Raw genomic sequence first — 23978 nt, 5'->3', positions numbered from 1 at the left:
GGGGGCTAGGGCAGGAAACAGCATTCGGGGGACTTCCCACACTCCGGGTGTTGTTCATGCCATTCTACACACGGTGAAAACAGACATAAAGGCTGATGACATAATTACATTTGTGTCCATTGTGGATTTGTGGGTGCAGTTCCAGGTTGGGCAGTCTGTTGTGGATTTGCATGTAGTTGTGAGGTCCTTTTTTTTTGCCATGGGTGTGATTCCCTTTGTGGCATAAATGTATTAATCCTCAACAAAGATTATTTGTTATGGTCAAATAGAGCTGATGTCAATGCAATTAAAGAGGAGACCTCCTATATTGCACATAGCTGGAGTTAAGATTATCTGGTGTCTCTTCCCTCGGGTAGAACACTTCAGCGTGCGTCAGTCAGTTTCTCCCTCTCGTTCGCGTAGAATTTTCCAATTTCTCTATCGCTTCAATCTAAATATGGCCAGCTATCTTTCAAGCCCACAAACATGTTCTGCAATTAAAGTGAATTCAGACAAGATGTGGACGGTGGTCTCCAGAAGGATTTGTTTTAAACCTTCTGTTCTCTTGAGATGGAAGGAAAAACAACTGACCAGTTTTGCAAAAAAAAAAATTCTCTCTGTGATCTCTGTGCTGAAAAGTCAGGGACCTGGCCTGACGTCTGGCACTAATACACCATAACGGGAGGAAGACGTGAGTGTTACTTGCAGATCCGCAGAAATGGACTTTGCCTAAAATTCAGCGCCTGCCGTCCCGCTCCCTGACAAGCCAGGAAATTACACAGAGCGTGTCTGTCCATAAGCTGTTATGCAGGGTCCATGTCGGAGACATCCTCCCTCTCACCCCCCCTCATTCACTCTCTCTTTCTGCATCTTACACTTCTAACTCGAACCATACTGCACTGGCCCCGGGCCAAAGAGAGAACAAATTTAAAAAAAAAAAAAGAACGGGTTACTACAAGTGCCCTTAGAGCGCAACACCAAGGAATATGCCTGGAAACACACAGACATCCGGGGAAATGTTTAAAATGCATCGCAATCTGCCAAAAATGTCTCACTGACCCCTGGTCTGTCGAACATGGTTCACATACCAGATTACTGACTGCTGACCTTTAAACTAGCATAAGGAATTATACCAAAAAAGACTAAAATAAAATGTGAATGAATAAAAATCGCAAGTAATGGCTTGTAGTTTAGTGGAATTTAATTAAATAATTCACTCCTTGAGCATGCAAAATGTAAAAATAGACACTCTGGAGATGGATCCTCTGGGAATCACGCTGTGGAAATACTAAAGATAACTGAGACAAAATGTGACCTGAACAAGATGAGGGCATTAGGCTTGAGCAACAGGCATGACACATAATCCTTTGTGTAAAATTCATAATTAAGACAGTAGAAGGGTCTAAATATCAAAATTCAATAGCACGCCTCCCAAAATTACAATGGGGAGTATGTCCCCATTGTCAGAGATGGCAGAGAGCACTAGAACTCAACGTTCTGCTCAACGTTTTATTAATGTTGAATGGCCATATGTTTGCAATAGAGAATGATTGGTATGTCTGTGCTTAATGGTGCAGGGCAACATTTCCTTGTGGCTGGTTAAGGTCCTGAAGGACTGATAAATTATAGTTTTTTTTGTGCTAATGGGAGAATATATTAAGGGTTAAAATTGCTGCAGAGTATGTAAAAAAAACAACCTTAATATATGTAGAGAGTGAGTGAAATGCAGTGAACAGTAACAGGAATAAACACTATGGCTCTGAAGCCATTTAACAGGAATTTTACTTTTACAGTTCTATTTACATTCTATGCTCTGTTTGTTGGCTGGCTTTTTATTTGTCAAAAAAAGATTAGTGGAAATGAAGGCAATAAATATAATTTTAGGAATATTTTAGGAATATTAAATTTTCATGTTGGTTCATCTGAGAAAAATGTTCTGTAGTCTGCACCTACCTAAATGCACATTATACCCCAGATTTACTCCATGAAAAGGCTAAACATTTGGTTGCATAAAACCGGTTATTGAACCTATTATTTCAAATGCTTTTTTTAGGTCCAGCATGTTATTTCAAAAACACACAAGTCATCATTCTGTTTATCCTGTAGGGAAGACACAGTACCTACCTGGGTGTATTCAGTCTGGGATGGGCTGTGTTTGTGTCAGTGTGAGGTGGGGGTAAGGGGTGATAGAGAGTAAATAATGTGCTCAGTTTCATCGCTGGTGGTGTTCATACTCTTACGACCCATCCGCCGTTCCACGGGAGAGCATTATTTCTGCAATTTTGTGCAAAATATACATTTTTATATATATTTAAATTAAATATATATACTAAGAACCAATTTTTTCACTTGAACAGCACATGGAGGACCTATTACAGATGAGGAAGACATCAATGGAGTAATGCAGTAATAATATTTTACCCCTTTTATATAAAATGTATTTGTAGCAGTTAATTCTGATTATGTGGTTGGTAGAGACAATTAAAAAAAAAAATTAAATCAGCATAGTATAGTCCTTCAGCCTTTCCTTCAGGTATTTTCAGTACCATTTACTATGTCTGAACCTGACTATCTATTTATTGATTTTGGCAAGTTCCAAGTTCAACATTATCTCTATCTGTCTCTGATTCACAGTACCGATCACTCATTCTCTTAAAATCCAATACAATAAAAGCATTGAGACAGGCAGATAACTTTAATCACACTTTTAGCATCTTTCTGAAAAGCTTACGTGTGAAACAGCTGGAGCTAACATATCCAAACTTGTGCAAAGAGCAGTAATCTGAGGCAGATTTAGCTCATGAAAAGGTGCCATTTGGCCTAAGCAGCTGAAAAAAAGCCCATGAAGTCAGGAGCCCGTCATCACTAAGATGGCATTGGTGTGACTGATAAGCCCCGATGCATTTAGGCACTGCAGAAAGTGAGCCAGGCAAGAGTTTACTGTCTGGAACAGGACGTGCTATTAAATTGACTGGCATGCCTACTCACATCGCTCCTGGCTCAGCAATAAAAACCACAGATGTGTGTATATTTATGTGACACTCTGCAGTAATGGTCAGGCATCTAACACTGCAACACAAGTACAATCAAGCATCAAGTATGCCTTCTAGGTGTAAAAATCACTAATTGTCACAAGGTAATGTCAATCTAGGTCTGTAGCAGATAGAGAGAGTCCCTACATAAAGATGGAGACAGAGAGTGAATGAGTTTTAGACTTGATTCAGATTATGGCTGAACAATATATCGAAATCGACCTGAAATCACATTTTGAATAAATGCAATTTTACAAATCACAACAACTGCGATTTGGCAACCCCAGGCAGCATCGGGATGACATGCTGGGTTGGTTGGAGACAGTCAGTGAGGGAGACACTGGAGGGTTGGTGACCGCCTGGGGCGTTGGGGATGCAGGCAGAAGAGAGGCAGCTGCAGCGACGACGTGGTAGGGAGAACAGGACCGAGCGAATGGCGAATGCAGCCGAATGGAATGGAATGCTGACACATAAGTCCCCCACACATAAGGCTGCCATTCAAGCCATAGAGAATAATGGGGTTCAGAGCCAAGAGCTGCACATGCCACATTCGTTTAGTAGTGTATAGTACAGTGAATGATCAGTGGTTTGTGGTTGGCCTAGACGGTAAGGAAATGGACCTGTAATCATAAGGTTGCCGGTTTGAGTCCCGAACAGCCAAGGTGCCACTAAGGTATCACTGAATAAAGCACCGTTCCCACACAGTGCTCCCTGGGCGCCCGTCATGGCTGCCCACTGCTCACCAAGGGTGATGGTTAAAAGCAGAGGACACATTTCGTTGTGTCACCGTGTGCTGTGCTGCAGTGTATCACAATGACAATCACTTCACGTTCATCCCTGGTCTCTGTCACAGTTTTAAATATGCATTATAGCAAACTCATATCTCAAAAATCTAATTGGGATTACATTTTTAAAAAATGTTTAATTAATAAATAATATACCACTACCACTCCTTAACTCCCTTAATCTTTCAACTCATAAACCACTTTTAACAGTTAGCTGTGAGTTAATTGTGAGCAAAAGCTATGGGGTCTGTTTAACACAATCTACTTGGCAAAACAAAATCTAATATCCTCTCCAGCGAGTAGCGGCAGGTATTGACAGGAATGGCAGTTGCTCAACTCGGCACAATTATGTGTGATTAAACAGGTTGATTTCCTTACTGTGCTGAAGGTCTTTTTTCCCCCTCCACTAACGTCTGCTTTTTGTTGTGTTGAAATACAAACCAAGAAAGTAAAATGAGAAGGAATTTTACGTTACGCAAGCACCAGTCTCAGCCATTAACATCCATTGACCTTGGCATGACAGTAACATGACCAAGCCACGATTTAGCGAAATTTTGCGAAAATGTCAGTAAAAATTGTCTAATCTTTGATCTGTGCTAAAATATGACTCAACATCTACAAACTGTTTTTTTCATTAATAGAGTTAGAATGTTTCTTTTTCCTAATAATTAATTTACTGAAATCAGAGGACTATAAATCTTTGAAAATTGTGAAAACAGTTAAATTGCACAACGTTAGCACAGCACAGACCCGCTATGACTTATATGACTAAATGGATGTGTCAGACATTTATCAGTTTAGTTTGTCAGCGTTGTAGAGTACCACAAGCGCACAACATTCCAGATTTTCGTTAGATGTCAAGAAATGAGTAGCGGCTCACACAGATTGTTACATTTGATTCACATTTCTGGCTGCACATTTCTTAAACTTGTGCAAACTCTGTTTCCTCAGAGTCATTGGTAATTATAAGTTGACGTCCAGTTAGAAGCAATAGAAAGAGAAAAAAACATACATTCTGTGAATGTAAAAAGTTGTACCCTGACATGTAAAAGTTAATGCATATTGAAACAGATGGAAAAACAATTTGACAAATCAATTTGAATTATTATCATAGTGCCTACATTGGAATACAAAAAAAAATATCCAAATGCCTAATTTCTCTATTTATTTTATTTTTGTGCTGAATCCAGAACAAAGAATTAAGGAGGCAGGTTATTGGACATGCCTGTCCCACCCCTGTAGCCAATTTATTGGTGCAATATTCTTAGCATACAAAAATTCAACAGTCAATATCAGGCAAATTATTTAGCTGCCCTCTAACATGTGGCCTGGGGCTGCGCTTATTACAGCCACTCGCGAGGATGGAGATGCTGGGGTGATTTACTCTAATGTGTGAAAACTGGAATGCTGCAGAAAGACGCTGCACGCTGGACCAACGAAAACACAAAGCTACAGCGTGAACATCTCTCCCCTCAGCACAGCTGCGCCTTGCAATGGCAATGAGGTTCTCCATTAAAAACATATTCTTGCACTTGCAGCTAATTAATAACAGGCAGAGTGAATGTAAAGGTTCCGGAAACACTGAGGTGAGGTAAAGTTCATGTCGGATGAATCCAGGCAAGCTTTACAGCACAAGCTGTTAAGTCGACGCCAACTGCCCAAAAGAGATCCCTTTTGGAAAGAATCAGAGGGCTGTCTGCAGTTCTCAGCCAACAACAAACTGGGTATACCTTACAGCAGCGTAATGAACGTCCAACAGCTTGCCCATCTCCGGCCTTCGGTTATCTGTGAGGAGGGACTTTGGTCTGACGTGTGTTTTGTGGGGGAACATGAACAAATTGAGGCACCAGGGATGATTAACAAAGTGTAAGGTTGTGAGTTAACCCGTCAGGAGCCTTCTGTCCTCTGATGACATTAAGGATGTGTAGGATGCACCAGTTATCTCTGACTGAAGTCAGACAAGAAGACCCAAAGCCCCATCATTTTATCCTTTAGGTCAAACGTCCAAGTGAATAAATCGCGGTAACTAGAGAACTGGGGTGGCGGGGGGTGGCGGGGCAAAGGAACTCAGGAGCTCCACTTGTGCTGTGAAGAAAGGGTTCAAATATAACCCATCATTAGAGGAGCATCTAACTACACTTACAAAGGATACATGTGAAAGCTATCTTAGTCACCATAATAAAGGGCCTTACTCAAAAATCTAAGTGAAAGTGAAGTGATTGTGAAACACTGCAGCACAGCACATGGTGACACAACGAAATGTCTCCTCTGCTTTTAACAATCACCCTTGGTGAGCAGTGGGCAGCCATGACAGGTGACCGGGGGAGCAGTGTGTGGGGACGGTGCTTTGCTCCGAGGCACCTCAGTGGCACCTTGGTGGATAGGGATTCGAACAGGCAACCTTCTGATTACGGGGCCGCTTCCTTAACCGCTAGGCCACCACTGCCCCACCAAAAAAATACATAAAAAATTCTGGGGAGAGCGCGAACGCAGTGAAGCATATACATGTCTATGGAGAGAAGTGCATAAAAATGACTCACTCTTGTGCTGCTTGGGGCTGTACAAACCGCTGTACGCTCCAAACCAAATCCCGGGGGATTACATTTCATAGGTAAGGCTGGACAATTGTTTTGAATATATTTGGCCATTATAAAATCCCGTTTTATAAGTCTTAACCTTAGCTAAGCAAGGCTAAGCTAACGAAGCTATGCATTCCTGTGTTCAAGTCAGGCTCCAAACAACGTTTTGGCTAAACGTAGGCATTAACTATTTAGACTGTTCTTAGCTGTTTAGTTAACTTTTCTCAAACTTTGAAGGTTTCTTAAAGAAATAGGGTGGTAGTAGCCTAGTGGGTAACACACTCGCCTATGAACCAGAAGACTCGGGTTCAAATCCCACTTACTACCATTGTGTCCCTGAGCAAGACACTTAACCCTAAGTTGCTCCAGGGTGACTGTCCCTGTAATTACTGATTGTAAGTCGCTCTGGATAAGGGCGTCTGATAAATGCTGTAAATGTAAATGTAAATTCACCTCAGTTTAACTAGCTAGGCTAAGTTAGCAAAGTTATGCATCCCTGTGTTCAAGTCAGCCTCCAAACAACGTTTTGGTTAAAATTAAGAACTATAATACAGGATTTTATAATGGCCAAATATAATCAAAACAGTTGTTTAGCCTTACCAGGATTTGTCGTTCGACAGTAATGTAAAATGTTTTTTGTGATTTATTTAATTTTGTAGAATATTGTATTTTGAAAGCACTGGGCATTTCAGGTTGTTAAGTAATTTGTATGTTTCACTTTGAAATTAAACATTTCACTATTAGTATGCGACTTTTCATTGATATACAAGCAAGTGTCCTTTATCATATTGCAATCGCATATCGCAATATTGATCTCAATAATCGCAATGTCTTTTTCCCCAAATCGTGCAGCCCTAGTATCTTCCCTGCCACGTTTTCTACACACTTCTCACTCTCAGTCACTGACAACATTTTTTTTAAAAAAGAATGCATAATTGATGTGATTAGCTTCATTGTTATTGTCAAAGTTCTTTGGTTTAACTAAACAATTTTTTTGGACTCAGCAGTAGTTAAAAACTGAACAAAAATGAACAGATGAACAGTGTCCAAGATGTCTATACATCTAAAATAGTTTGTTTTATAGATAATCATACAAACTTGCACAGAAGTCTGTATGATTACTTCAGAACTGCACACAGCTTGAGGTCAGTCAGTGTGTGTGTGTGTGTCTGTGTGCCTGTCTTTCTGTCTATATTCTTAATTATGCTGCTCAGTCAATATTTTTGGATTGGAATTGGTAATATGTACTGGACAATCATCTGTATGAAATAATAATCAAATTTTGCAATATTGGATTGCTAAAGTAATTTTTATTGCAGAATCCTTGATACTAAATTTGATGAGCTCTCCTGGTTTGACTCGGGCTGTCAAGGGTTTGGAGAATACATTTTTGACTTTATTCCATTTTCCTGACTAAAATTCTGGCCTTCCTGATCAATAATCTGCTATGGACAGGTTTGAGCCAACTTCTAAAAACACATCTGATTTCATCCTTGTGCAGCATAAACATATTCAGCAACAAATTCTTCATCTCCTTCTAAAAAACAGGAAACCCCCCCGTGTCCTTTGATGGGCGTCCATTAACTTCTTAAAAAGAAGTAAGGGACAGCAGAGCACCAAACACAGTAAATACCATTCTGGTGAGAGTGAACAAGAGATCCTGTCTCTAAATTAATTCCAGTCATGGTGACATGATGTTGAGTCTTCTGCGCGGCTGAAACATACGGAGCCTTCGTTTTCCTGTGACTTAGGACAGTTATATATGTCCACACACAGAGGCCAGAATAACTACTATCTAAAGGCCATTACTTCGCTAAACATTAAATGCTGCCCTGGCCATGTTTTACAAGCCTTAGGCACAGACTCTTAGACACACAGCAGATCATTTGTTTCTGTTACATTTAAAAAAAAATGGAGCGCACAGCAGCAGAAAACAATCCATTGCTCAACTCCAGAAAATTCCAGCGGCTGGTCTGAGTGTTTTGGGTGACAGCATTTTTTAGAAACATATATCAAGCGGTTAGTTAATGATAAGGTCTTTTGTAATGAAGAACACCTGGACAGTGTCTGTAAAGGGTATAAAGTCACAGAGAATTACCTAATGTGTTCTGCTGACTCACTTAATGACACAACGAAGATTTCCACGAGTTTTTTTTTTCTGCGTTTGATATTTCTCATTCTCAATTGGAGGAGTTCCACTGGCAGAAAACTGAAACATTCAAGAAAGCAATGAATCTACTGCAAATAAGTAAAGCATGTGGCCATTCTGTTCCCCACAATGCACCAAATTCCTTCCACAGCATTCAGACACTGGCTAATTAGGCCTGTGTTCTATTGGACTTTATGAGATCAGCAGCTGGGATCCATATTTATCACCCTGTCTCTCATAATGACTTCAAGACATGGATATTGGTAAGTAAAATCCGATATCAAACCGATAGATGATAAAGCAATAATGATTCCAGTTCTGAGCTCCCAGTCACAAAGAGCAAAGCCACATGAACACAGCACCACACCGAGACAGGAAACTGATTTGCTGAACCAGAGAAGATGCAAAACGGCTCTGTCATCTCCTGTTAGTGCAGCGCAGTTCCTGATTCATCACCTACTGCAGCTTCTGGGACGAGGGGTGGCTTTACATAACGCAGCACTTTTAATGGTCCAGGGGAGTCAAACGTCCCCTCGCTCTTGGCTAACGGAGCAAACTATAAATCTGCCACATTTTTTTTCTGTGAAAATAGTGCGCATGCTTTTGGACCAGGAGAGCTTTTTTCTGGAAGGAGGCTTCAACAAATGGGAAGGAAATGAGTTTAAAATGGAAAATGTAAATTTAATTATAATACATCATGCCTCCTGACTCCTGGAAGTCTCTTTGTTAACACTTCCACCTGTGTGGAAATGTCCAGAGGAGTGTTCTGCATCCAACAACAACATGTCAAATGCACCGTCGAGCACAAACACCCTTCAAAGCTCTGCGGCTCCACCATTTGTCCATTTGCACAGATAATGAAAATGCCTCTGGAGGAGATAAACATGTATTTGTGGGCAGACGACCAGCACGTGGGGGCTCTCCATCCCCGATGCTCGGGCTGAGGAGTGATATCCTGGCCTTTAGTCCTTTTTGAGTAAACGGCCGCATCCTGGAATGTTCCGGGCATTGCGAGAGCCATGGAGCGAAGGGGAGTCGAGCTAGGGGGAGAGCGGGGAGAGAGAGTTCACAACAAAACAAAACCGTCGGAGACCACCAGAAAGCATCTGGAGGAAAAACAAAAGCAACAGTTACGCACGCCACATATCAATTGTACATGACGGCTGCGGTGCGGTAAATGCTCGGTTGGCTCAAGTCTGGCGCGCGGCTCTAGACAGAGTAAATCACCGTCTCGCGGACGCTGGTGTTTAAGGGGTGAAAATAAATGTGCGGTTCATGAGCAGTACAGTATTATCGACTATCACCAGCTTCAAAGGACATGATGCTGTGCTGCAATAAAACCTAATACTGAACAATTTAATAGCCTGCTATCTATTTAAATACTTCCTAATGTCGAACAGAAATTCTTTGTCTTTGTACAGGTCTGGAAGACACGCCTTGTTTAACATAATGATCCACTGATAAACCAAATCTCAAAATAAACCAAACAAGGAAAGGTTTCAAATGTGAAGAATATAAAGATCATGTTATAATTTACACAGAACTCAAGTCCATCGGCTAAGAAAGAAGTAAAAAAATGTTTGTCTAATTTATTTTAATTTTAATTTCCAGGGATGTCTCCTGGTGTTTTGCACCTGTTGAGTTGAAGTGTTACTGTCCCCAAAACACTCAAAATGTATTAAAATGCATTCTTTTTTTTGTAACGCAAAAAGCAGACAGAGAGTCTCTACAAGTGAAGTAGAAGTGCTGCAGTGGAAAAGTTCATTCTTCTAAACGTTGCTGCTTCCAGGCCAGTTTCTAGTTGTTTCATAAGCTTTAAAGAATGGATAGAGACCAAATACAATAAGAGCGCAACACTGTGCTTTCAGCATCTTCCGATAACGCTGGCTGACATTGATAACCTGTTTCAGATGGCCTGGCTGTGGCTCATGCATGCAGGAATAGCAATCCTGAAAAACCCCATGGTGATGTCATTATGACAGACGTCCAGTTGGCGAGTTGACGAGACACCGGGCCACACGACACAAACAGGCCACCCCATTCATAGCAAACTCAGCTCGGCGGGGAATCATTTTTGCTGCAGTCAATGCCAAAATCTGAGCCATGGTTAAATGCCACCACTCGTGCTATCAGACAGGAGTGTAGGAGTGCTGAGCAAAAATGGAAAAAAGATCGCTTGTAGGTTTCCCTTGAAATGGTCCGACAGAGGGCGGTAAATTCTATTCTAACCTAATATCTAGTAACCCAAAATCCCATAACCCCCGGCTACTTTTTAACACACTAAATTCCATTCTTAACACTCAGGAACCTGAGCCGTTAAAGGCCTCTGCTGAATCCTGTGAAAATTAAACATTTTTTTATGGAAAAAGTGGAACCCATTAGGGCCCAGATCATGCCACCTCTTGGCCACCAATCAATTGCACCACTGAATATTACAGTGTTTGACCAATTTGAACCTGTCTCTCTCTCATATTTAGAGCAACTCTGAAATGAAACCCTCGGGACGCTATTCCTCCTCGTCTTTTAAAAGAGGCATTCCCAACTTTGGGGCATCATTAACGCTCTCCATCATTAACAGTATCCTCTTCTCTGGTGTGGTGCCCGAAAGTTTTAAGCATGCTGTTGTTCAACCCCTGTCAAAAAAAGGTCTCAACACAACTGCATTATCAAGCTTTAGGCCGATTTCAAGGTTACCTTTTCTTTCTAAACTTCTTGAAAATGTTGTTCTTGTCCAGCTACAGCCCTTTGTAAACAGGAATGCAAAACTGGAAGATTTTCAGTCTGAGTTTAAATCACATCACAGTATGGAATCTGCTCTGTTAAGAGTTTTTATTGACATTTTCTTAGCAAATGATTGTGGGGAGTCTTGTGCTTCTCGATTTAACAGCAGCATTGATCATGTTATTCTTGCTTCAAGGCTGGAGCATTAGGTGGGTATTAGGGCTCCAGCCCTAAAATGGTTCAAATCATATCTGTTTGATAGAAGCCTCTGCATCTATATTAATGATTCCTTCTCATCTTCCGTGTGGGGTACCACAGGGCTCCATTCTGGGTCCTCTTTTATTCTCAATGTACTTTCTTCCTCTTGGAGCTATTTTTTGAAAACACAATGTTTCTTTTAAATGCTTTGCAGGTGACTGTTTACTTTCCCTAGTCTAAAAAGTGATGTTCTATCCAACCTCTCCTCGACTGTCTGACTGATGTCAAGGAATGGATGGCCTTAAATTTCCTGGACCTAAATGGACCTAAGGGTTGGTAGTAGCCTAGTGGGTAACACACTCACCTATGAACCAGAAGGTTCAAATCCCACTTACTACCATTGTGTCCCTGAGCAAGACACTTAACCCTAAGTTGCTCCAGGGGGGACTGTCCCTGTAACTACTGATTGTAAGTCGCTCTGGATATGGGCATCTGATAAATGAGAGTAATACTGAATGTATCCTTTTTGGTAGTGGTGACCCCCGTATTGACCTTGCTTCCCTAGCCCCTTGTGAAAAATCATTGATTACAAACCTTGGTAAAAATGGACTCAACTCTGAAAATGGATGCAAAGGTTAACAATTTTCTTAAATTGTTAACCTTTTCTTTTTTCAACTGAGGGGCCTGACCAAGCTCAAGAACAGTCCTTTCCAAATGAAATCTGGAAACAGTGATTTTGGGATCAGCCAGACACCTTTAGCTCGCCTACAATTAGTACAAAATGCAACTGCACGATTTCTCACTGGTACAAACAGACACTATTATCTATTGTCTGTTCCTCAGTCACATTACAAGCACAGAGGCAACAGGGCCTTTAGAGTGGCCGCCCCATGTCTATGGACTGACCTGCCAATCAGTGTCAGACAGGCTCCATCAATCACTGTGTTTAAATCTCTTTTAAAAACTCACTTTTACACCCTGGTTTTAACCCAGTGTGACGTGGTTCTTGTATGGTGTTCTTATGCAGTGTTTTATGAGGCTTCTGATGCAGTCCTTTCTTAACTCTTAAAAAATGTTCTCTAAAAATTCTCTGTTTTATTCAACCCCTTGTTTAATTTATTGTATTCTGTTTTTCTTTTGTTCTAAATTTTTAATGAACTTTTTGTCCATGTCTATTTTGTTCCTGGTAATTTAGCTTATTTTTTATTTTAAAGTACACCACGTTGGTTAGCTCCTTTGTTGTGTTAAAGTGCTTTATAAATAAATATGGTATGGTATATGGTATGGCAGTCGTATTTCACCGTTTGGCCTGTGATGACAAGCATGCCACCTGAGACCTTCTACACCAGGTTTTACATGTAGTCACAGCAAAACTTGAGTGGATCGGGTCACAGCGCACCGTCCCCCGTGGCTTCCAAGCGTTATTTTTGGCAAGCGGCTCAGAAGCTTTTTATTTCAACACCCACTGGCCTGTGTCTGCATGTACAATACAGGTGGACTGAGGTGCCCCTGAGCAGGAGTGCGATTCATAGCTTCCTGAAACACACCTCGCTCTTCTTCCCGTGGAACTAAGGAGCTGAGAGACAGAGGTTGAGGGGGCAGACAATACCCTAAAATCGCACTAATCATTTAAACATCTCCTGTTGCATGGCTGCAAAAGCATGACAATAAAATGGCCTGTCACCGCATGCTTAAGTTACAGTCGTGACACGACTCCATCTGGTACAGCTTTGTCCTGTGGCAGCGAAACCAGATTAAAGGTTCCAAACTCCTTAATCCCTAACCTTCAACAAACAATTCATACCCCCTTGTGCAGTGTTTTGGTAAGCAAAGCTGACTTCACTTGACTTTGCAGCTTCCAGCAGAGTCTGAGGACCGGAAGGAAGGGGGGTGGGTGTCTGTGGTCACGTCACAACAGCAGATAATCTCCCGAAGGCTTTAAACTGCATCGACGATCTGGTGGGCTTTGCCGTGCGGACTAAAGGTAAAGCAGGTGATGTGGAAAAGGTAAAAAGAAAATCCCCACAACTCTCTGATGCAAACAGTATTGGTTTTTGGCCCCAAAGCACCAGACCACACGGACCATAAAGAAACGTGAAAATCTCATTATTATAAACATTATTAATTATTAATTAAACATAATTTCATAAAGTTAGCATCATTCTCTGAACAGAACAGCTGGGGCAGGACACTGAAACCCCAACCCTGTCTCAAGTGTCAATAACAAATACGACCAAGCGAAACAAAAGCTCAATCATGCAGCCACACCAGGCAAGACAGTAATCTGGTCTGTTATTTTCTCTTTTTGATATAGTGTTGGGGGTGTGCCCCGCCGCCCCCCAAAAAACAACGCAAAAAGTGCTGAAATGACAGAATTCCGAGAACTTATACGTTTTCTGGCAATTTCAGCATTTGCTTTCCAAAAAGAATTTCATTCACACTGATTTTTACACATAAGATTTTGACCTGTACTGAGGCAACTGTTGAAAATAAACTCGTTATGCTAGGCTAATTACTTGAGGCACATAGTAAATGATGATTGGGGACCAGCACCTACCTGTAGCATGTGGTGACTTCTCCGCTGGATTTTACGCAGGGGTAATTTGTTGTGGCAATTTTGTTTTCAGAGCAAACCTCTCTATGTGGAAAAAAAAAGTATAAAGGAAAACGTGATTTAATAAGCAATATTAGTTCGTGAAAACGTCAAGATAACAACGGTGTTCCGTCTAAGCTCAAAGAAAAAAAAAAAACGTTTACCTGTCCGCGTCGTCATCCTCGCGAAAGGTCCAGAGCGAAGCCGGACAAAACAGAGTCATAACCGCGACGACCCGCAGACTGGCCCCCGCGCCCGTGTAGCGCATTTCCCCGCCTGCGCCGGCCGCTGCTCCCGCACCTGCGACGGTGTGACGGCGTCCGCGCCCGCCGCAGGGTTGAAGTGGCAGCGCCCGCGCGGCGCTGATTGGCTGCCGCCCCCCTGCGAAGCTGGCGGCCCCGCCCACCCGTGCAGCGTGCAGCGTGCAGCGTGGCGAACGCTTTAACCGTTTCACGTCACGTCGAGATGCGAGGTCGCAGCGCGTCCAGCAGAACGCGGAAAAGCTCATTTATTTAAAACGAAACTAATCTGTGCATTCTGTGCATTCGCACGTACCGCATAGATATGTTTTTATTTACTTACTTACTTATTTATTCTTGCTTTTACAGCATTTGGTACATGCGCTTATCCAGAGCGATTTACGGAAATGCTTTAAAATATCCATAATGGAAATCCTTCATTTGCTTCACTAGGACCCATTCTGCAAACACCATTTGTTGAATAAATCGAATCCCAACTTTTTTTAATACATAAGAGTCCTATATAATCTAAGTATTTACTAAAAAGGATTGTATTTAGCTTGCATTTGAAGATCTTTGGTTAGAAGGGTCTAGATGAATGCTTTCCTAGTTCCTTGAGAGATGGTAGTTGCAACCGAGCAGTGCTGGAGGATCAGAGAGATCGAGGTACAGAGCGTGGAGAGATAAGAGATCTGAGGTTGGAGGGTGCTGACCCATCCTTGGCAGTGGAGGGAAGAGAGCGCTGGAGTGGTGTGGGACAATTTGGGAGGGTTGGAATCAAGTCGTGCTGCAGCGTTCTGGATGAGCTGAAGAGGTGGAGTAGCACTTAGAGGCAGACCAGCCTGAAGTTAGACCAGCCAGAAGTTGGAGATGACAAGAGATTGGTAGAGTAAAAATGGCATGTCAGGCCTTTTGAAAAGCAGCAACTGGCGGTAGGAACACTGTGTGCATGAGTACTCCTAATACCATTTAGCAGAGGGCAGAGATTACATGGCGATGTGTTCCTCATGCAGCGTAGAGGTGCAGCACATGAGTGTCTATGGAAAATGTTGCTGCCTGATCCTACTCAATCAAGTATTCATGGTCAAGAGGGCTGACATTGCTGCTAATGCTGGCTAAACAAAGATTCTATGAGAAATGTATCACTATTGTTTAACCTTATATACATTTTAATATTTAAATATTCAATATATATATTTTGGACATGGTAAGCCTTGTTGCAGGGAAGAATTAGGCCCGAAGTTTGTTTAAAGTTTAATGGGATTTCATGATGACACCTGCGCTCCCACACCACACGTTCCACTTCATAAATTTAGTGAACTCAGCCCACACACAAGCACTCAGGCATCCCTGCATACACACTTGCGCACACAGTTAGTGAGAAAGGGAGAGAAACATTGCGCTACGACTGAAGGATCACAGAGGTGTGTGAGGTTCTGTCTTCACCCTCAAACCTTGACCTGTGTGTCAACAGCAATTTGGCCTTTTAACCCTTAGGCCATTAGATGCATGGGAAGGTGTCTTGAAACAGCTAATCTCTTTACTGTCTGCAGATCCCTAACTTTGTATTATGTAGAAAGATCCATTAAAAAATATATTATTATTTTTAAAAATGTTAATTTATTTTAATCATAAAATACAATTGTATAAGATGTTTCTTAAACTAATATAAACTGGATAGTTATGCATCAAATAAATGATAACTCTGTACTGCCACGATGTGGCTTAGGCTATAATTACATCCACTCAGGCTTCAGTGTGGTCTGAAGAGCCAGGTCTCACAGACACAGCCTGAGGCTTTTGGCTAGAAAAAAAGTTGCAGCGCAATCAGGGAGCATTTTGCATGCCAGTGAATATCTAATACACTGTCAAAAACAGCTAAATTGTATACAACCACTGAAGCAGTTGTCTTGGGGCCTGAGGGATGAAGCCAAAAAACTGTAATTGACTAAGTGGCTTCATGTTACACATGTATTTAACCTGCGTCAGAGTTTTGTACTGAACCCTCTGAAACCTGCAGTAGGCACTTAAAGTTTCCAAGGTCCTTTTATATGGAGCCCTATTGGTTTAGATTCACTCATTGTAGTAATATTTTTGGCCAAATTCTTACTAAGCATTCTCAAGACTGCTGCCACCTTAGCACCATTTAAAATAATACATTCCTGGGCTTGAGGTAATAATAACACATTGGACCTGTGTATTTTCAGCAAGCTATGTTGTGAGATTTATATCATTATAATTTTAAATATGCAGCGCATTTTAATAACACCGTGGCCAGATTGTCTGGAGCCGGAATACAACTACAGTTGTAGCTGGGCTAAATTTGGCACCCACCAAAGAATTTCCATTCATAGTGCACCGTGCCCCAGAGCCAGGCCCTTTGCCTGTGCCGACTACAGTCCCCCAGGGCTCTATGGGATAACACAGTCAAAGATTCATTTCCAGTAAATCCCACAACGTTTTGTGTCGGTTATGATTTACTGTAAACTGCTTTCTGTTATGTGGGTTTTCATGTCTGGATGTGACCCTGGGGGCTGCGTGGGCTTATTTAATCTTTGGCCACAACAAAGGCAAAGAAAATATTCTTAATTTTTGTTGCATTTGCATTTAGACATGGTGGCTGAAAATGACATTTGGCAAGTATTTCGGTGCACTGTCCAAGACAGATTAAGAGTAAATGGCATTTGCCAGCCTGATGGGATGTGTTAATAAAATAATAAGCGAACATGGTTCATTGGGTAGAATTAAATGTGGTTGGTGAAAGACTGAGGCACAATAATGGGAAAAAGGCATTTATGCATAACCTGTAAAAAAGCTTACCATATGCAGGGTGACATATTTTCTAAAGTGTATTCAACATCTGAATGAATTCATAAGAAATCTGCTAACTTTTGGAGTAAACAAATAGTAGTAGAAACCATTTTGAAACATCTGAGCAACTCCTGATTGCTTATTTGAATTTTTAATTGCCACTGGAAAGGGAGATATGGTAAATGAAAGCATCTAGCCTGAGAACAAATGATATTCAATTTCCATCTCTTGGGAAGCCCGAGGCATATTTGCTTTCATATTTAACAGCACAAGCAAATATTTGCAATTCCACGTAACCTCAGGTGCTTGAGTAGATTGAGTAGATCTAATGCTAATATTGGGCTTCTGTGAAGACTTTATATCATTATGTCATTTGTAAGGATATCTGCCGTAAACGGATTTAGCTTTACACAGCCATTACAATATGCCTCCCCTCTTCCTGATGGAGGAATATAATAGATGATGCAGCAAGAATTTGCTTCAGTCTGCTGAACAGCTAATGCGTCAGAGCAATTTGACCTTTTTTATAAGACAATGATCCTTAGTGCAAGAGAAAATCATTGTTGGGATGGCTCAAGAACAAAGCGGCCAGTCCCCCTCAGCCAGAGACCTCGTCAGGCTCATAATGAATCCTTTTTTTCCCCCATTTCGGAATAAATTGCTGTACATCACTCTGCATAGAAGAGCTCATGTACAGAATGCTAACACTACAGATAAACAAATAAAAAAAACATTTTCCAGCGGAACACATCATTTCCCACATTTAATTTCATGTGCAATTTGGTTGCTTTGGTTTTGTGTCGGTTATGATTTACTGTAAACTGCTTTCTGTTATGTGGTTTTTCATGTCTGGATATGACCCTGGGGGCTGCGTGGTATTTATTATTTACTCTTTGGCCACAAAATAGGCAAAGAAAATATTCTTTATTTTTCTTTCATAGCATTTAGACATGGTGAATGAAAACAACATTTGGAGAGTATTTCAGTGCACCGTACATGGCAGTTGCCAGCCTGATAGGATGTATTTATAGAATTAAATTTATAGAATTATTTATAGAATTAAATGTTGTTCTATATGGGCACATCTTTTTTTGCCACGCTTTTTTTCACATGCAATTTGTTTGGATGAAAGGATAGATCATCTGCTTCATCTCTTTATTCATTAATCATTTATTACATTGTTTCTGGAGAAAATCACGTGAACATCATGTGAAGAACATTGCCAATGACACTAAGATCAGACATTGAAAAATGTCACCATGGAGGGCGAAGTTTCTCAGTAAGATTTGAATTAAAACAATAGATGTTTTATAATTTCAGCAATACTTTCAAGCTTAATGCTAACCTGTCAGATACATTGGTAGCAGGGGACTAATAAAACCCATATGATGCTGCACATACAGTATACTAACCTTTGAATGACCTGTGCCTATGATGTCTGCATCATTTTTCACTCATTTATGCATGCATACAAACACACCCGATTTTTTTGACTACTACAATTCATAATTTAGCTCTGGGTCATCCCCTCTTCTAAGGCACTCTTTCTCTCTTTATTGCTTTCATTTATTCCATCTTCCTCTGTCCCACCCTCTGTCGTTACTCTGATACTCTGGAAAGTGGTGTGGGTTACAATGGGTTGGACAGCGGATCTACTGGAAGACTGCAAAAGGATATCCAAGCGGAAAAAGAGGCCAGAGATTTCATTACACCGTGACCTCGCAGGCTGTAGGTCAGCGAAGATTTGCTTTTATTTTTAGAATGACGTGTGTCACAGCAGAGATGGCCGAAAGGAAACACTGCATAATGGGACGTGCTGGACAACTGTTTGCAGTTTTTCTGCCAGACTACACCCAAAACTTGGGGGGCAGTGGTGGCCTAGCGAGTAAGGAAACGGACCCGTAATCAGAAGGTTGCAGGTTTGAATCCCGAACCGCCAAGGTGTCACCGAGCAAAGTACTCTCCGCACACACTGCTCCCCGGGCGCCTGTCATGGCTGCCCGCTGCTCACTAAGCAGAGGACACATTTTGTCGTGTCCAATCGTGGCAATCACTTCACTTTCACTTTTCAAACAGGCCTCAAATCTTTCATAGGACATGAGTTCAAAAAAATCTGATTCAGCCTTTAACCCCAACAAACCTTCTTTGTCCATAGGCCCACCCCAGACATTGGACACTCAACTGCCTCAACTGCATTTCTGTCATTTATTAGTCTTTTTTTGAAAATCCCGCATAATCCTGTTTTCATGCAGACAGCAGCTGTAGTTCCCTCCATGGTCAGAAGATGGCTCTTCTGCGTCATCCAATCATTCCCTCCACTCCCATCATCTCCAACAAAATGGATGACCAGCGTTATAAATACCAGGGGTGCGTCACGACTCGGGAGAAGGCATGCTGTGCCATTTAGGTTTCACCTGTTCTGTTGTTTCAGTGCAGCGAGGCGGATCTGTGAAGAGGGTCATTATGTCTGTGAGGACAAACCTGTGCTTCTGAAGGGCGGGGCAGAGTAATTCTGCACATTATTGGAGCAATAGTCTGGTCATGGGGTGGGATGGACCTGTAAAAGGTTTTAAACGCCCGCTCTGAATTCCTTTCCCTCTGTTTTTCTTTGTTTCATTTCCTTGTGGTCGGCTCTAAAAAAAACAAGAAGCGCCTTGAGAAAAATAGGTCTGTAGACATCCAGCTGCGTAGGCATGCACAGAGCCCATTAATATCTTTATGCCCCATCTGTAATGTTATGGTAAATGTGCTTCCGCCTCAGTCGGGTATATATTCCCCCCTGGACTCACGCAGCTCCTGTGCTTTGTCACGTTGTTCTGTTCCCAGCCCCGGGGCACAGAAGCAAGGAGGGGTGCGTGGCTGTGTGTCTGCACCCTGAGCTTGCGGTCTTTAATCAGTCCATTCTGAGCTTTGCATCTCTTTTGGGGGACACTCTCTGATATATATTATTACCATCTTACCCCAACCAAAAGCCAATGCTGACACATTGGGGAGGGGAGATTGCACACCTCAACCCCCTTTTTATTTTCTCCTGAGGTGTGGCTTTGTGACATCCTGCAGCAGGGAAGAGCTGTCCATCAGTTGAGGACACGCAGGTTGTAGAATGGCTGGTAGTGACAACAGGCACAACAAGTCCTGTTAATATATATGATATTGAAACTCGGTTTTAACTGTTTTACTACATACGGTGTACTAACAATCATAACTTATTGCTATGGAGCCTATGATGGAGGATATTTTGGAGAATCTACAGTATTTCAAGAAACATGTTTAGTTTAGAAACATTTATTTAGGGAAAAAAGAATTCATGGGTCAGTTCTCTTTGCATCATGTCATTGCCTTATCAACATGATTGAACAAAGAGCAGCTGACAAGTGTTCAGCATATGAGCTCTTTTAGGACTTTTGGAAAACCCGCTCTAGATAAAGTTTCTTTCGATTCCCATGGAATCCAGCTGGCCTCTGGTCCACAGCTGATCTTCAGGTGCTTAGAAGTAGCCCAGCAGACCTCACCTCCTGATCTCACCTTCCTGAGAATGGTTGATGATGCGCCACTTCACACTTATCACCTCGCATCACCTGGTGGCAAAGATGGCCGTCCTGGGGGTGATTACGGGATCTGTCTCTATAAGGAATCTCTGATCCCGCTCCTGGTACGCAGTCTCGATAAGGAGGGCATCTCCGACTGTGGAAAGGATATGGCCGCATGTATCTGATTGTTGCGTCTCTGAGGTTTTGGCACGGTGTAATGTTGCTTGCTGAGATGTGATGTGTGGTAATTTCATGTTACTGGGAAAGAATTGCTTTTAAATTACGGCAACACAGAAATCAGGTGCCAAAAACATCCATAGTGCAGCATCAGGTACAGTATTTCATGTCAAATAAATAATACCACATAATAATTTTGCAAGACTTCATGTTTTGTGACTGTAAACATTTGCATTGGTGAGATTATTAACGTATTTTTGTTGAAACTTAATTTAACCAGGCAAAGCATGAAATTAAAATCATTATTTACAAAACTGGAGCTCATATCTTTTACATATAAATTACATTTATGTCAGTGTTCTTGACATTGGAGACACACTTGGAAACATAACAGTATGTTATGTCATATACAGTTACAGAAGTTAAGCGGTTAAAGAAGCAGCACCGTAATCAAAAGTTTGCCGGTTCGAATCCCGGTCCGCTAAGGTACCACTGAGGTGCCACTGAGCAAAGCACTGCTCACCAGGCACCTGTCATAGCTGCCCACTGCTCACCAAGGGTGATGGTTAAAAGCATGGGACACATTTCACTGTGCTGCAGTGTTTCACAATGACAATCACTTCACTTTCACTTGTCAGTCAGTGACAGTCATACAAAATATGTATGTTTATTATGTTTGTTAACTTAACTTAATAAATTAACATAAATTCTTATTGTATGTTAACTAATACACATTCACAAGTCATGTAAAATGTTCTTCTGAGTGCATAAACCTTTTCGACTTTACATAATCGACTCAACAACCTCAATCGACTCAGCGCCTTTATCTTTATCAAGCATAAAAGTGTAGTGCATGCATCCTCTGTCATGGCTGGTAAGCTGCTTATAGTTAACAGCAAAATATATACTACTTTATGACCACTAAGGCTTGAAATTTCATTATATATACTTCATGCATATTTTATTGGGTTTCAATTTTATGTGTTCTGACACCATTTACATTAGGCAGCTTCATTAAGAAAACTGTCACACTTGTAGTTTGAGGGCAAAATAATATTTAGACCACAGGAAATAATTGTGCTTATTATGTATTTAAATGTTTGACTGGCCACCAAGCACAAGTCTTTCGGTATTGCATTCTGTATCATGCATTTGATCTTAACTTGTGTTTATGCTGTGGAGAATTGCTTCGTGATTGAAATGGTATCAGTATTTCAACAGCATGTACCGTTTTGATTGTTTGATTGCTGTTCACTTGCATACGTGCGTATAAGTGTTCACAGGGAGCACAGTGGGCGGTGTTTTTGTTTTGTGCATGTGTGAGGAGTTTTTTTGTTTTTCCGGATGTCATATCTGAATGCAGCGTATCCCTGACATCGCCCTGGGCCCAAATACTGCACTCGCCCATACTGGACTGTGACACATCCCCTGATATGCCAAGAGTAAACACATGGACAGGGAGCAGGGCGAGGCCTGCACTCAGAGGGGAATTTGTGCTTGTTGTTTGTTTGTTTATTGGTGCTGATGGACGGCTTCGGCGGCAGACCTCCTGAGCAGAGCCAATGCCATTTCAATTCCTGAATAAGCATAAATAATTTTCTTTTAATGAAACCGTATGCACCAGTGCTTTTCCCTGCATATTTGAGCACATCAGACCAATTAATTACCCACTAGTCACAGACCTCAAACGATGTGAAATGCTTTACATTTACATTTACGAACAAGCAATCTGTGAGAAAATCTCCCACAATATTTGAAAAGAAACCTCCATTAGAGTCATTACTGGACGGCTGCCACTAAAAAATGGAATTTATGGACCAGCAGCGCCAATTCATGTAGAATGGCATAATATTCAGATCTTTTACCCTACTGACAGATTTCAAACATCCCTGCTGCTTGTCTTAAGGCTGTTTTATGTAAAAATCCTCTAGTTTAAACATAAGCACTTGTGCATTATAACCTTGGTGTTTGTAAAACAAGACAGCTGATTTAGGTATAAAATTACCCCAGGTCCATGTTTCTTGGGTGTGTGTCAACCGGCGAGTGCAAACCTGAGCAGGCGGCGAAGCTGACCCCTGTGGGGGTGAAAGATGGAATATCCAGCAGGCGGCCAGAAACCGGGAGATGGTTGTCAAGGGATCCCAGAGCCGTGACAGCGAGGAGTCATTCAAATCCAGCAGGGACCCGGAGTCAGGACACGAAATGCTCCAAAGCTCGCATGTGCGCACCGCATGAAATCACGGATCACAGCTTAAGGTCAAAGCCATGTCCATGCAACGAAATAGGAGCCCCCCACTGCAGCACGACAACATGTCCTCCCTCAACGCACTGTCCTTCATGTACACGACCGGATTTTTGCTGTCAAAATTACATATGTCACACATTCATTTCATTATGGTTTAAAAATACTGTGATGGGCTGTGATGATTAATAACTTGACATTTGCAAATGAATTTGCACATGCAATTTTGGAGTGCAACCATATAGTTTAAGAAATCTATGCTTTTGCTTGCTTCTACTCAGTCACTTGACCGAAATGCCAAAAGTCAAGTGACAAAATAAGCACCCATTGCAAAAATCTGTTGCTATCCACATGGGATTAAGTTTTTTTGAGGCATATGGCTCTCAGTTGGATCTTTCAGTCCTCTTTGTAAGACAATGTTTCGTAACAACTTTGTCCATTTTCATGAATTTCTTATTCCATCATTGAAAATCCATGCTCTTCTCTGAATGATATTGGCATTTTTCTGAACCAACTAGCATAAATGTAATTTTTATTCATGCCATGCCATGCTGCTGTAGATGCTCTTCACTTATCTCCATTGTTTGTCTTGGGCTTATTTCACTGGAATAACTGACTGCGCCTTCTCTTAAGTCATTCCATCCTGAATTTTTCATCATTCTAAGGAGTGTGTGACCTACATAGTCTTACAGGCGTCTGCCAACTCTTTGCAGCCATTTGATCCCTTCTGAAATCAAGGAGCTTCAATTACACTAGACAGTGATCAGAAAAGGTCTAAGGCCCAAGGGACCAGTTCCTGTGTGTGTGTGCGCGTGTGTTCTTTTCTGTACATTTGCATAGACTCATTGATAGTGTTTATGTAGCGCTGGTCAGGATTTATGTATGTTTCTCTGAAATTAATTCAATTGCTCACATCCATTTTCTGCCTGGGCTCTGTGGTGAT

General features: G+C 41.5%; 1 protein-coding gene across 1 annotated transcript in view; it reads right to left on the bottom strand.

The window, feature by feature from the left end:
- The window catches only part of ccbe1 (collagen and calcium binding EGF domains 1), a 42209-nt gene extending 27836 nt beyond the window's left edge, over nucleotides 1-14373 (bottom strand). The window contains exons 1-2 of the mRNA XM_028974241.1: nucleotides 14201-14373; nucleotides 14001-14081 (exon numbers count right to left, since the gene is read on the bottom strand). Coding sequence (XP_028830074.1) covers nucleotides 14001-14081; nucleotides 14201-14304 — 185 coding nt within the window. The 5' untranslated portion in view covers nucleotides 14305-14373. The remainder of the gene's footprint in view (nucleotides 1-14000; nucleotides 14082-14200) is intronic.
- Nucleotides 14374-23978: the final 9605 nt, after the last annotated feature.

Source organism: Denticeps clupeoides, chromosome 3, assembly GCF_900700375.1.
Source record: "Denticeps clupeoides chromosome 3, fDenClu1.1, whole genome shotgun sequence".
Lineage (NCBI taxonomy): Eukaryota > Metazoa > Chordata > Actinopteri > Clupeiformes > Denticipitidae > Denticeps > Denticeps clupeoides.
The sequence above is the reverse complement of the archived record's forward strand: the minus strand, read 5'-3'. Positions and strand labels throughout refer to the sequence as shown.